This window comes from Helianthus annuus, chromosome 13 (assembly GCF_002127325.2).
Source record: "Helianthus annuus cultivar XRQ/B chromosome 13, HanXRQr2.0-SUNRISE, whole genome shotgun sequence".
NCBI lineage: Eukaryota > Viridiplantae > Streptophyta > Magnoliopsida > Asterales > Asteraceae > Helianthus > Helianthus annuus.
The window spans coordinates 64,047,992-64,063,446 of NC_035445.2; the positions used below are offsets into that span (position 1 = coordinate 64,047,992).

General features: G+C 37.1%; 1 protein-coding gene, 1 non-coding gene and 1 pseudogene across 2 annotated transcripts; 1 reads left to right on the plus strand and 2 right to left on the minus strand.

Moving 5' to 3' along the window:
• Window positions 1-238: 238 nt before the first annotated feature.
• Window positions 239-344, minus strand: LOC118486127. Its single transcript, XR_004877983.1, has one exon. It is a non-coding gene; the product is annotated as a small nucleolar RNA R71 (small nucleolar RNA).
• Window positions 345-6,300: 5,956 nt separating this feature from the next.
• LOC110900906 lies at window positions 6,301-7,988 on the plus strand (annotated as a pseudogene).
• A 1,130-nt stretch (window positions 7,989-9,118) lies between these two features.
• On the minus strand, window positions 9,119-11,619 carry LOC110897967 (probable bifunctional TENA-E protein). Its single transcript, XM_022144702.2, has 3 exons — window positions 11,275-11,619; window positions 10,609-10,826; window positions 9,119-9,530 (listed from the first exon to the last, which is right to left on the minus strand). Exons 1-3 carry the CDS (start codon window positions 11,557-11,559, stop codon window positions 9,209-9,211), a joined length of 825 nt encoding a protein of 274 aa, XP_022000394.1. The 5' UTR covers window positions 11,560-11,619; the 3' UTR covers window positions 9,119-9,208.
• Between the last annotated feature and the right edge of the window lie 3,836 nt (window positions 11,620-15,455).

The window sequence follows — 15,455 nt, forward strand, 5'->3', positions numbered from 1 at the left end:
TATAAGGGTCTAGCAACGGAGGAGCCTTATTTTCATTTGGAGGCTTATGACTCGATTTGCAACACTCTTGGGAGTCAAGGTTTTTCGGCCGATGATGTTAAACTGGTACTATTCCAATTTTCTTTGGAAGACAAGGCAAAGAAGTGGTTTTACACCCTACCTTCAGCATCTATTTATACATGGGCGGAGATGCAACAAATATTTTTAGATGAATTTTACACCGCTCAAAAGACCAATGATGCTAGGAAGGGGTTGAGGAGTTTTCAACAACAATAAGGGGAAATGTTTCATGAGGCCTTTGAGCGTTTCAACATGATGATCAAGAATTGCCCTCATCATGGGATTGAACTTTGGGAATTGATGAATGCTTTCCACGAGGGGTTAAGTGCCGAAGATGCTTGCGATTTAATGTCCATCACAAATGGGACTTTTGGTACAAATTACGAGCATGACGATTGGGAATTTTTGGAACAAATGGCGGTCACATCAAAGAGAAAAGCTCAAGCATCAAGGAGAGCATGATCGGCCATTACCCGAACTCAAGTGCATGCGGTAGACGATGATAGTGTTCAAATTTCTAATCAAATTTATAATGTTTGTGTGCTTTGTAATGAGATAGGGCATGCGGCTGAAAATTGCCAAGGAGTGGAAGGGCAATATGAGGAGGTGAATGCATTGCAAGGGCAAGGCGGGGGTGGTAGAAATTACAACATGAATTCCAATACTTACCACCCCGGTTTACGAAATCACCCGAACTTTAGATACGGGAATCCGTCAAATCAAGCCACCCCGAACTTCCAAGAAAACCAAGGATTTCAAAGGCAATATCAAACGGGTCAAAGCTCTTCGGGTGGAAATGAAGTAATGGAGATGTTGAAGGCGATGCAAATTAAGATGCAACGAAAGAATCAGCTTGATGATGCTCGCATTCAAAAAGACGAAATCCGTGATAAAGCAATTCAGTCGTTGACTACCCAAATGAGTCAACTTGCAAGTGATGTGGCGATATTGAAGAAAGCAAAAGGCCAACTGCAAAGTGACACGGTGACAAATCCCAAAAAAATTAAATGTGGTAAGTACCGTTCCTAATAGTGAATTTAATGAAACATTTCTAACATCTTCTTGTCAAGTGAGTGCAGGTATAGGAAGGGATGCCGAAGTCGAGAATGACAAAGAGCATGGAGCACCACTCGTGCCTATCCGAGTGGGAAAACTAAAAATTCCTCATGCATTGTTGGACTATGGGGCGGGCATGAGCATGCTACCAGGCGAGTTGTATGACATGTATGACTTTGGCCTACTGCAAGATGTAGACACCATGGTGAGCTTGGCGGATGAAAGTTGGAGGCGTCCACGAGGAATGGTTAGGGATGTTAAGATTCAGTTGGGAGAGTTTGAATACCTGGTGGATTTTCTAGTTTTAGACTATGCTTCTACTAAAATGGCAGCACAACAAAGGGTAATCTTAGGTCGACCGTTTCTATACACAGCAAATGCTCAAATCAATTGTAGAGATGGGATTATTACCATGGCCGAAAAGAACCGTAAGTTGTCCTTTGATGTTCAAACTAGAATGATTAGTTATGAGTCCATTGAAAGGAAGGTGGTGAGTCTAGTGTTTGTACGAAAAACGTGTGTCAAAGAATGAAAATAAATCACCCACCAAATCGTGAAGAAAAGCATATGGGTTCAAGCAAGAGTGTATTTGATTACCCAACGAGTCGAAACGAGACGGATGCATTTTGCTCAATGGCACGAGGAAGTGATGGAGATGGCAGGAACCGTTTCTTTGAGCCACCCTAAATGAGGGTGGCACGGTCTGGCTGAAGACCTGAAAACTTAGCGCTGCTCGGGAGGCAACCCGGGGTTTTACACTGATCTTTCTATTTTGTTATTTTTCTATGTTTCAGGGCCATGTCAACATTCAAGTGTGGGGAGGATGTACGAATATTTGTGTGAAGGTGGTGATAGAAAGTCGGATTATCTATAACATTTGTTGTGTCAAACTTCATCAAGTCATGTACTCTTTCCTTAGTCTTGATATGTTCTTTAGCTTTGAAATATTGGTAGTTAGTTTGTTTGCTTTTGTTTAAAAAATAAAAAAAATACAAAAAGAAATTTGGAGTTTGAGAGTTTAAGCAAATGTTGGTGTATTGTTGAAAGCGATCTTCCCTTCAAAACCATACATTGGGACAATGTATCCCAAGTGTGGGGATGAGGGGAAAATTTTGAGAATTTTTGAAAAATTTGTGAAACCAAGCGAAAAGTTGTTGGAATTTGAACACTTGACATTGTTCCGCATGACACACCGACACCCCTTTCTAGTCATTTCTTGGTGAGTTTTTGAGCCACATATGATTATTAAAGATGCTTTCCTTGTTTTGAGTGGCGGTGTGTGTATTGTGTTAATAGAACTTGTATACGAATTCTTGTTGAAGCCTAGGATTAGCATGCTTGTGAAAATGATAGGGGACTTTTAGGTAGCCTCGTCTAGATGTGTGAGAGTGTGGGAATTGGGGGTTGGACCTCATACGTTACATAAATGAGCTTGGTATTGTGAGGGGTGGGGGTTTGGTCTTTAGAAAGCCATGTTTGAGCCTTATACTATTCGGTTGTAACCCAAACCTACTTCTTACAAAAACTTTACCTATTGAGATGACCCGGTTTAGGAATTTAGTTTGTGATTGTTGATGTTCTTGTATATATTGTTGAGTTCTATGCTTAAAAAAAGAAGAAAGAAAAAAAAAAGAGAAAAAAATATGAGAAAAATACAAAAAGAAGGATTTAGTTGCAATAGTAGTTGAAAATGTTGATGAAGTTGTGTATATAGTTGATGTTTGCTTTGTTTAGTAGTAGAAATAAAAACCGGGTCGAATCAATGAGCTACTTTCACATTCCCACTATTCCCTACCTTTACACATAGTCCCGTTATAACCCGAGTGTCCTTTTGATTCATAAGCATGCTAAACATTTGATAGGAGGAGATTTGATTTGTATACAAGCTTATTGTCGCACAATCACATACGTGCATTGAGTGTTTTAGCATAATGTGATAATATTTCTTGTCACCGAGAGTTGTTGTGAGGGGTGTGTCTTGTGGTGTGATAAAAAGTTAGTAAAAGGACGATACATTTTAGCTTGGTTTGCATGTTGATCGCTTGTGGTTTTGAAATGGTTTTTGAATAGGTTGCTTGGGACAAGCAACAATTAAGTGTGGGGATGTGACGGGTATTCCATAGGACCACCCTTAACGGTTATAAAGTATAATTTAATCCCGCATTTATCCATCATTTATCTTGAATTAGATAACTACGGTTGCTTGTGTTTCAGGTACATTCGGGGCTTAAAAGTGTGGAAATAAAGCTTCGAATATACGCGACTGGATTGGAGATTGAAAGACGGATAATAAATGAAAAAAATAAATTTTGGAATTGAAGAATTAAGAAGATAACATGATAGAGGACGAAATTACGAGAACGTAGGCGAAAACGGTGAAGAAAACGGAGTTGAAACGAAAAAGTTATGCTGAAAACAAGTTTTCATGTTGAAGCCTGCCGTAAGCTACGGCAAGGGCCGTAGCTTACGGCGCTGACTGGCACTTTTTGTCACCGTACGACAGTTTAAAGCCACCGTAAGCCATTCCAAGCCACCGTAAGCTATGGTGGCCACCGTAGCTTACGGCGCTGACCTACGTAAATGTGTAACTTCCACCTTTTAATGCGGATTTATGATGTCTTTTCACGTCTAATCATTCCCATTCGGTTACACACACTTTGGAGATGAATTTTGGTGGTTCTTGGAGCTTGAAGACATTCTCTTATCATTTTTTTTGGTGTTTTGAATTGTTATGAACATTGAAACTTTGTTGATGATGTTTGTTCGGGCCATGAGTGGCTAAATACTTTGTGATCATCTTTGGTTGAAGGTTATGTAAGACTTTATGCTTGAATTCCTTATTTCTAGAATAACAATCTTTATCTTTATTGAATTGCTTGTTATGGTGTGTGATTGATTATTAGTAAATTGTTGATTCTTATGTTAAACTAATTAGAAACCATACGTTCTTGGTGCCGTTGGCAATCGAGATATCATGGGTATAGTTAGGCTTGGGTAAGGGTTGATTGATCATCGGGTAACAACCTCACGTTCTAGGAATCTGAGTACTTAGTTCCCTTTCATCACTGCAATTAATCACACATGAGCTATGTCTACGTAGTTCTTTCTAGTGGAATGATAGCATAAACGTCGAAGCAAATCGGAAACTAAAGATGGTCATTTGTCTGTAATTTGTTTACAACTAACACTTTCATTTTGCAATTAGAATAGTAATTTTAGTTTTAAAAATCCAATCAATCAAACCAACTCTTGAAATTTACTTTGTTTGCAATTAGTTTAATTTTAGTCAATTTAGATAAACCTTTAAATAACACATATTCCACAAACTCCCTGTGTTCGATACCCACTTACCGCTATCTATTAGTAGTATTTGGATTAAATTTGATTGTGTCCACGACATCACGTCATACCAGTATAGGTACCCACTTCACCGTTTTTCAGTACCAGTACCGGTACCAAACCAGTGTGTTCGGTACCACTTTTTTCATTTTCCGGTACCGGTAGTTTCAGTACCGAATGGGTACCGTGGTCATCCCTAGTGGGGGACATATGAATTTTGTTTTGATGGTGTGAACAAGATGTTTAACTAAATTTTTAAGAGGCGCGATCGAGTTTTCGCCCTACAAAATACACAAAAAAATATTTCAAAGAATGTGCTCACCCACCTAACCCTTTACCTAGGTTCGTCTTTGTGACAATATGAAACTTTACATGATTATCTACTCTCACCAAATATTTATCAATATGAAACTTTACATGATTATCTAAACATGAATAAAAACAATATTGTTAAAAGCGGATCAGTGACAGTGACCGACTGAACCGTCTTAAATTTTATGGTTTTTTTTTGAACGGCTAAATTTTATGGTTTTAATCTATTATATATGCTTTTGGCAATGGTACTGGGATGTGGATCATTATGGGGGACTTCAACGCGGTGCGTATTCCTGAAGAATGAAAAAACCGCGTTCAAGGCTTCATGCGCCCACAATTTTAATTCGTTTATACATGATCTTGGTCTTTTGGAGTATAACTTGACAGGTAGACAGTTTACATGCATTCGAGATAATGGGAGAAAACTCAGCAAAATTGATAGAATGCTTGTATGTCCGGATTTCTTCAACAAATGGCCTAAAGCTTGTCTTAGGGCTTTGCCTAGTTACCTTTCGGATCATTGTCCTTTATTGTTGACTACTGTTGATTCTAACTTTGGTCCTAGACCGTTTAGAGTTTACAACTCTTGACTAGAGAAACAAGGCTATGAAGAGGCAATTAAGTCAGCTGTTGAAAGTTTTGATGATTCTGGTCCAGCTGCTGTTGAAAGTTTTGATGATTCTGGTCCAGCTGATGTAAAACTCACAAAGAAATTCGCTCATGTTAGAAAGTGCATTAAGAAATGGAGGGACGAGATGTTAGAGAAAGAGGGGGAGATTGTAGACCAGGCTAGAAAAGATATTGAACAATAGAAGAAGCTATGGAGAGTCGGGATCTTTTAGAAGAAGAAGAGTGAGTTTTTATGGAAAACAAATAAATTGTTAAGGAAATGGAATTAAAAACGAATATGGACTTAAAACAAAGGTCTAGGATCAAGTGGGCTTTGGAGGGAGATGAAAACTCTAAGTTCTTCCATGGGGTGATAAATTCGAGAAAAGCTATAAATACTATACATGGCTTAAATATACGTGGGGATTGAGTGACAAAATCGAAGGCGATAAAAAAGAGATAATGGGAGTTTTTAGGAATCGGTTTACTAATAGCAAACCGGAGCGGCCGAAATTGGAATGCTCGAATATTAATATTTTACCGGATAATCGCCACGTGTTAATCACCTAATGAAAGACGCCAGCACATGACCTGCAGACGCATCATGTGCATTGGGATCGATGATGCGTTGTTCCACCGATGCAGGAGGTGGCCATTTTGGTAAGTCAACTTGGTCTTTGGCAAATTTCATAATTTTTCCGTTTAAAAACTTATTAGCTTAACAATTAACTTAAAAATTATTAACCATAAAACTTAAAAGGCAACATAACTGAAGATTTTATGGAATACAAAATGGTAAAGACTGAGTGCGGCCACTGCCAGCAATGCAATGACCTCAACAGTTAGAAATAAATATGTCTTATACATGGAACCAAACGTATACCGATAAACAACAAGCAACAACCTCAAAATCCACCATTAATGGCTAACAACACATTTGCAGAGCTTGTGTTCATCCCTGCACCAGCGGTTGGTCATGTAATGTCCACCATCGAGATGGCAAAAGTACTCTTGAACCGTGACCAAACCCTCTCAGTAACCCTTCTTATCATATACCCTCCTTACTCCTACATCGAATCTTTGGCTAAAAATGTTATCGAACGCATACGATTCATCAAACTCCCTCAAGATCAACCACCATCAAAGCTCGTCTCGAAAGCTCCCTTTATGTCATTCTATGAGTTCATCAACAGTCATTGCAAATATGTCAGAAATATACTAGAGGACGCGATAAATCAAATTGGTTCACGTAGGGTGGTTGGGTTGGTTGTTGACATATTATCAATGTTTTCAAAACCGGACCGGACGTCGAACCGGTCTTCTTACCGATTCAGTGGTCCGACCGGTCAGACCGGACGTACGAACCGGAAAGTACCGTAGATATTATAAAAATTAATTGGGTTAAATCTGAAAAAAATATATAAAAAACCGGTCCAACCCTTCTAAAAACCCGGTCCGACCGGCCAGTTTCTCGGTCCAACCGCCGGGTCACTGGTTCAACTCTGGTTCAATGCATTTCTGGCCCGACATCATGACCCGGACTGGCTCAACCTCTGGTTCCCGGTCCAATCGGCTGTTCCAGGCCTGAAAATGCTGTATATTATGCACTGGCATGATTGATGTCGCTAATGAATATAATCTTCAAACAGATGTGTACTTCACTTCGAATGCTGCTTTTCTTGGCTTTAAGTTGCATTTCGAGACGCTTTTTGTGGATCAGAAGCAAGATCTCATTGAGCTGGCTAACTCAGAAAGTGAGATAGTTATTCCGAGTTTCGTTAATCCGGTGCCAATGAAGGTTTTTCCGGAGGTGTACCAGAAACAAGACGGGTTGGACTTTCTGATATGTGCTATTGGGAGAATCAGAAAGGCTAAAGGGATCTTGATTAATACGTTCCTGGAGTTGGAAACACACGTGATCAATTGGTTTTCGAGGATTAACTTCCCGCCTGTGTATCTGGTGGGACCCATACTCAATCTAGCTGGGGTGTCAACCGCCGTCTTTAGTGGTATTATTATGTTTTGGGAGTACCGGAGGTTTTGACGAGGCCCAAGTGAAGGAGATAGCACGTTGTTTGGAACAAAGTGGTCATCGATTTGTGTGGTCCCTACGCCGACTGCCACCACCTGAGCAATCATTCCAAGTGTTCCCTGACGATTTTGATGACCCCCGAGGGGTGTTGCCAGATGGGTTCCTGGAGCGCACCTTAGGAATAGGGAAGGTGATCGGATGGGCCCCACAGGTGTCGTTGTTGGCACATGAAGCAGTGGGGGGATTTATGTCCCACTGCGGGTGGAACTCGATGTTAGAAAGTTTGTGGTTCGGTGTACTGATGGCTACATTGCCAATGCTTTGGGAGCAACAGATGAATGCGTTTGAAATGGTAGTGGAGCTGGGATTGGTAGTTGACTTGAATTCGGAGGGCGATGTGGTCATTATGATGACAAAGGAGATAGAGAGGGGGATAAGACGACTAATGGAGAATAAAGAGGTAAGAACAAAAGTGAAAGAGATGAGTAAAATGAGCAGAGAAACGGTGGTTAAGGGTGGTTCATCACATTCTTTCGTTGGTTACCTTCTTAAGGAAATCATGAGTAATGTCATATGAGTTTTGAAATTTGTATGAGTTATACAACTTCTTATTAGCACATATGCAATAGGTGATTTCTTAATTTCCTTTAAGTGTAATAATACTATGAATTGTACCTCTTAAAACGAGATCTCGAATTGGGCCTAATATTATATGAGTTACTTCACGTTTTTAATTTTCAATGCAAATACCACCGCGACTAACTCTAGGTCATGAGTGCTATAGTTCTATTCGTGAACTTTCAATTGGCGTGACATGTACGCGATGACTTTTTCTCGTTTAACATGAATTCAAACACCACTCATTTGTTTAGGAGTTAACATGAACAAAATCCCTTTAGCAATTCTTTATATATTATTAGTATTATTAAATTACAAATTTATAGCAAAAACACAAATATTTAAAAAAAGGATGAATCCATAAAACAAACTTTTGACACACGTCGATCCATTTAGCTAACTGGATATAACGAATTGAAATTTACTTGGACTCTAGATAGTTAACATGTTTACAGGCTTCTGGCAACCTAGCAGGTGTGATGTGGCAGGGGGCGTCCGATGTGGCATCGTAGCAGCGACCGAGGGGTCCCAGTGCGTGATGAAAGTGCGGCTTGGTGATTAAGACAAGAAATAACAAATGCGGCAGGGGGCGTTCGATGTGGCATCCTAGTAGTGACCGAGGAGGGGTCCCAGTGCGTGATGAAAGTGCGGCTTGGTGATGAAGACAACAAACAACAAAGGCTGCCGCGGGATGGAAAATTGACGTGGCGAGGTTGCGGCAGGGCCGTTCCAACCTTTTTGGAGGTTCAAGATGAAATGAAATTTTAGGGCTCTTTTTCCTTCTTTGATTGTTATAAACGATGCTCTTTTATCCGTGTTTAAACCAAGCAAAAATCTAACACAACTATAACAGAGAATACATAGTATGTTTGTATAAGGAATCAAACAAATCTAAAACAATAAATTTACACTAATATTAATAGTTAGCATGTTAATTTTCTTTCAAGTGAACCCCTATTTTTTCGAAGGCCCTAGGGCCAAGCCTAGGTTAGTTATACTATCGGTCTGGCCCTGGTTGCGGAATCAACACATCCCACCAGGACGAGCAGGGTGTGCGGAGGCCCATACCGATGGTTTTAAGACGAAAAATTAGTAAAAACAAAACTTGATTAAACACTAAGCAGGTGATTTCGTTTAGCAACACATTCACCTTATTTTAAGTTTTAACTCATTCACAATTCACATAGATGCCTCTCCAACACTCATGTTCCAAAACTCCACTTCATGTTCAACAACACTAAGAAAAAACACTTCCGCTTTCGATACCACTTCCGGTGACGCTTTCTGCAAGCAATGGTCAACAATATCTCGCAACGATTTGCAGTACGCTCCAAAACCTGCGTTACCCCATCGTTCACAAGTCTCCTGTAGTTCTTGTGGAATACTATTCCCTTCTTCAAGGCAATGAGCAAAGCTTTCTTGATACACAGCCTCAATAGCCCAAAAAGCTGTGATTGCCACCGAGTATTCGATTTCTGGGCTCATTAAGCTCTCTAGAAATCTGTAACACCACCAAATCAACAAGTTTTCAAATACCTAAACATGCATAAACTGACGGATCATGTAACAGGGGCGTAAACAAGCCAAACCGCCTATGAGCTAACCGAGATCAACTTGCTAAACGCTCAAATCCAACCAAGCTTAAACAAGAAGCGAGCTCTAGCCGGCTCGTCAGCCTAAATGAGTCTACTATTTATATAATTTTTGTTTAATATAATGAATATTAAAATAACTAAACAGTACAGGTTGGGTATAAAAACTATAATTATAAATATATATAAGACAATAATTATAAATGTATATAAATTTTTATATTTTTATCTTAATAAATTGGTAAATGTGGTGCCAGGTGATATATTTCTATGACCCGAAACACTGTATTTTTTAGGTTTTTTTTCCCCAAAGAAATTTGAAAGAAATGATCAATATTTCAGGGTCCTAGTGTTTACACCCAACCTTTTATTATTTGCACAAAGTGATGTGACATTAACATATTCAAATTTGTGTTTTCTTTTATAACTTCCGTTATATAATGTTTTATTAAAAAACGAATATGGTTTTGTAATGTGTTTATTTTTATCTATGTTTTGATATAAATTTTACAAAAACGGAGCCGTTTCAAATATAACGTTTTATAAGTCGTTATAAAATTTTATAATCCGTTTTTTATAAAATTTAAATTAAAACGTGGATAAAAATAAGCCAATTACAAAACCGTATTTGTTTTTTAATAAAACGTTATATATCAGAAGTTATAAAAGAAAATCACAAATTTGAATTTATTAATGCAAATAACTTGGTGTAAATAGCAATCACCCTATTTCAGGGATCCTTTTCGAAAATTTACCGATCCTTATGCAACACGTGTAATACATGTGTCTGTAACCTTATTTAATAAATAAATAAATAAATAATAAATGAGTCGATCCTAGACTGAGCTCAAGCTTGAAAAAAATTAATCACAATCTGAGCTCGAGCTTTAAAAATAGAGCCAGAAACAAGCTCTCGTATCTCAACCTTATGCTCGACCCGTTCGGCTCAGCTCGTTTACACGGCAAATTTAATTTAATGTTACCTACTTGCAATAATTAACATTTGCATTCTGTGGGACGACACTGGTCAATGAAACATGAAACTTGGAAGCTTCATTTCTAAACCAGTTGATCTCATCATTCAGAGAAGCCATACCACCTAAGATCACTTCCATATCGGATTCATCACTCGATTCCTTGCATGATTTCATCAATATACTTGCCACAAATGGAACAAACGATCTCACGAATATGTAATCCTGTCCCTGTATTATTCACCCTCATCAAATTTCAACAAGAGTAAATTACGACTTTGACCCCTGTGGTTATTACTTTTACCCTTTCAGCCCAAAAAGAATTTTTTAACATATGAGCCCCTAACGTCTTTTTTTTTTCTAACCCTTTTGAACCCTTTTGACAAAAGGGTTAGAAAAAAAGACGTTAGGGGCCAAAAGCGTTAGAAGAAAAGACGTTGGAGGTTGGAGGCTCAGAAGTTAAAAAATTCTTTTTTGGGCTAAAAAGGTAAAAGTAATATAACCGGCCAAAATCATAATTTACTCTTTCAATAATTCAAATCTAATTTGTTCAATCGATTTTACAGATCTAAAAGCCCTAAAATCAAAATTCCTTTTGAGATTTTAAAGAAATTGATTGTTTTAGCAAAAATATTACTAATTAAAATGATGAGGTTTGTTAGGAAAAGGGGGACGTTACCAGCCAACGTTTGAAAGAAGAGAAATTAACGGAGCCGTCACGGATACTGAGGATGAAAGGGTGTCTGGTGGCTCCGTTGTATTGCAAACGGTGTTTTCTCAGCCACGTTTCCGTTACCGTCGGCTTTGCCGTCTGCTCCTCCATGTTTTGTTTTTGGTTCTCACTAACGCCGTCTGAGCAGGAGTTGGTGATTAAAGTAGCCACCGAATGGACGTCATGGATATGAAGGGCACTTGTGGTGTCACAGCTTAGATGCAGCCAAGTAATCTCCGCCAGATGACTCATGACTTGCCTTTGTTTTTATAAAGTAAGACTAAATCACCGGATAAGCATAATGGGATCCTTTAATCGAGCAAATGCAGGGCCGTATTCGAAAATGTAAAAAATACTTTGGGCCCTGTGCGAAATAAAAAAATCAGGCCTGACCCACCCTAGTAAAATGAATATCAGTACCGATTTTGATAATAGGAATATCAGTATTGATGTTGTTCGGTCGAAACCATACTCTATTTTGAATATAACTATATTTTCAACAAAAATTACACCTAGGGGTGTGCAATGGTTCAAAACCGGACCGAACCGAACCAAACCGGAACCGAACCAGAACCGTTAATTGCTAAATTTAAGAACCGGAACCGAACCGTATTATAACGGTTCCGGTTTGGTTCCGAACCGGTTAAACGGTTCTCGTGTAAACGGTTCTCGCGGGAACCGGTTGACAATTAAATCGTAAAATTAACAATTCAATAAAAACAAATTAAACCATTTAAAACATTAACTAAGAGTTGCAACATTCAAAGTTCAAACCAACCAAAATAAAAGTAGCAAAACAACAATAAAAAAAAAAAATTCAAGCCATAAAACAAACTCTAAATAAAACTATTACAACCATCGTGTTAACAACTAAAACAAACATCTTCAAATTTCATTCGATCTTCATCCTCTCAATTTTCTCATAAACATCTAAATGAAACCAAGTGTTAGCAACTAAAAAAATAAACGAATAATGCATCTACTGTATTTGGTTCACGTGAATAGATTGATCAGTAATGCATCTACTGTATTTACCAAGCGATACACTATTTTTATACACATTTTCAATTTGATCAACATTGATTTGATTATTTTTGTTCAGTTTTTATTTTCACATACTAAAAACTATATCAGAAAGCAAACATCTAGAAAGAAAATATATGCAATCATAAAAAAATGTCATGCAGAATAGCGTACCTGTATTTGCAGGGTGTTGATAGAGATGAACTTGTATGATAGCAATTAGGGTTAGCGTTGAGAGATGGAGAAGAATTAGAAGATGAAAGATGAGATTGTGGAATGAATATAAGACGAGGGAATAAGAATTAGGATGGTCGTATGATGTTGAAAAGCCCATTAATAAAATAGGTTTTTAAATATTTATAATCCCAACTGGTTCTAGCGGTTCTTTAACTGGAACCGTGGTTTTAACCGGAACCGAACCGGGAACCGTTTTTACCCAAATTTAAGAACCGGAACCGGACCCTATATACAAAAATACGATTTGGATCTAGCGGTTCCGGTTCGATTCCCCGGTTCTGGCGGTTCTAAACCGTATACTGCTCAGCCCTAATTACACCTTCTTCCTATTAATTAGTTATCATATTCTCAAGTATCATTTTCTTTTAAACTTGTACTCATTTTCAATCCTTTTACAGATAATCGATGTTAACGAAAATATACTAATGATTTTTTTATTAGAGTTAGAGTTTATCGTGCTTAATTAGCTTATCATTCTTATTATTGTGCCTATTATTCATCCATATTTTAACATTAACCAATAAAATAAAATATGAAAGGGCTATGATGGAAATTAAAATGAACGAGTTTTTAGGACCCCGCGCTTTGCGGCGATACCGTCAAACCAAACCAAAAATAGACGTAAAGACGTTGAGCCACGCACGCATACTGCAAGATGTTAACTCGTCAAATTTAGACCGAAACATAAAACATTATTATAGAAAAGAATAACTAAGCTGAAATGATAACGAAACCAATGTAAAAAATTGACGTTGAAATGGCAATAAAAAGAAACCTTTTTTAGTCCAAATAAGCATGACTTAAGGTTATATAAACACATCTAGATGTAAACCTTAGATTTAATCATAAAAGATAACATTCATTTAGCAAAATAAATAAATGCAATGTATATTGATAATTGGGACTTTTGTAAGAAATACTGATAGTTTCATATAATCATATTTAATACATCTAAATTAGTGTATAACTCTTTTAGCTATAACTAAAATAAAAAATATCTAATAAACAATAAGAACTATAATTAATCAAAGAATATTTTTTAATTAATTAAAGTTTCTAGATAGTTTATATCTAAGTTTTGAAATATATCAACAACATATTAAGTTATTATATAATTATATACAAAATCGATCATAAAACATCTGGATTGAGACTTCTTAGATATTAACTTTTATTCACATTAAATATTAACTAAAATATAATAGTTAAGAAGGGGAATATAAAATCAACACAAAAGAAAATTAATTCAAGAAAGAAAGAAGAATGCATTATCAACCTGTAAACTAAGCTTAAAAGTTTGTAGAAAATTGAATAGTGTTTATTCACATTAAATATTAACTAAAATATAATATAATAGTTAAGAAGGGGAATATAAAATCAATACAAAAGAAAATTAATTCAAGAAAGAAAGAAGAATGCAATATCAACCTGTAAACTAAGCTTAAAAGTTTGTAGAAAATTGAATAGTGTTTTTGACTCACAAACTAAATTTGATAATTAATAGTGGGGTAATTCATATTAAATATTAACTAAAATATAATAGTTAAGAAGAGGAATATAAAATCAACACAAAAGAAAATTAATTCAAGAAAGAAAGAAGAATGCATTATCAACCTGTAAACTAAGCTTAAAAGTTTGTAAAAAATTAAATAGTATTTTTGACTCACAAACTAAATTTGATAATTAATAGTGGGGTATTGACTCGCATAACTGGGCATTGGAATTAATTGAGAAATAAAGAAAGACATATAATAGTAACCAGCATTAATTAAGAAAGGATTCATTGAATTGTAAAAAAAGAAAAATAACGGATCAAGCAGCCTCGAAGTCGGGACTATCACCTTAGAAACCAAGTTATCAAACCACTACCTAGGGCTGGCAATTCTGACACGAACACGATAACCCGACACGAACCTACACGAAGTTAACAGGTTTCGTGTTTGACCTTAACAGGTTTCGTGTCTAAACAGGTAGACACGATAAGACCTGTTTAAATTTCGTGTCTAAACAGGTTAAAACCCGTTAACCTGTTAAGACCCGTTAATGACCTGTTAATAATTTTAAATTAAAAAATATATAAAATACATATGGAGAGGCGGTATTCAACTTACAACTTACACCCAATATTTTGAAATCATACATTCATAATTTTATACTCACAGTTCACGTCTTCACGACCCTTCAGTGCACACCAAGAAACCCTAAATTTCGTTAACCCTTAATCGCCGCTCACCTTCATCGCCGGCCGCTCACCTTCATCGCCGACCGCTCACCTTCATCGCCGGCTCACCTTCATCGCCGACCGCTCACCTTCGTTAACCCTTCATCGCCGCTCATCTTCATCGCCGGCCATTATGATTAGACTTTTATGGATTTCGTTTTAAGTTTGTTAAGACATTATGTGTTTATGCATTTTTTATGACTTTTGTGAACCTTTGGCGACTAAATTTTCATTAAACAGGTTCCTTAATTGCTAATTTCAAATATGGAATAATAGGTCATGTTCGTGTCTTAACAGGTCATGTTCGGGTCTTAACAGGTCGTGTTTGTGGCTTAAACAGGTCATATGATATGTTGGCAACATTTTCGTATCTTAACAGGTCATATCGTGTAACCTGTTTATTAACAGGTTCGTGTTCGTGTTTGGAAAATCTGACACGATAAGATTTCGTGTCGTGTTCGTGTTTACAGGTTTCGTGTTCGTGTCTTATCGTGTTCGTGTCTTAACAGATCGGGTTGACCCGATATGCCAGCCCTACCACTACCACTGATCTGTGAGGCCATATGGTACATCAATTTAATGTAGAATATAAATAACATATATATATATATAACATAAAAAAATTTATAAAAATTTTACGGGCCCTTTTACGTTTTTGGCCCTGAGC

Excerpts from the sequence above, each read along its gene's own strand:
- LOC110897967 (XM_022144702.2), bottom strand. The coding sequence starts at position 11,559 with ATGAGTCATCTGGCGGAGATTACTTGGCTGCATCTAAGCTGTGACACC. Across the intron at positions 10,827-11,274 it reads CTTCTTTCAAACGTTGGCTG|GGACAGGATTACATATTCGT; the intron begins GTAACGTCCCCC and ends TGAATAATACAG. Across the intron at positions 9,531-10,608 it reads GCAAATGTTAATTATTGCAA|ATTTCTAGAGAGCTTAATGA; the intron begins GTAGGTAACATT and ends GTGGTGTTACAG.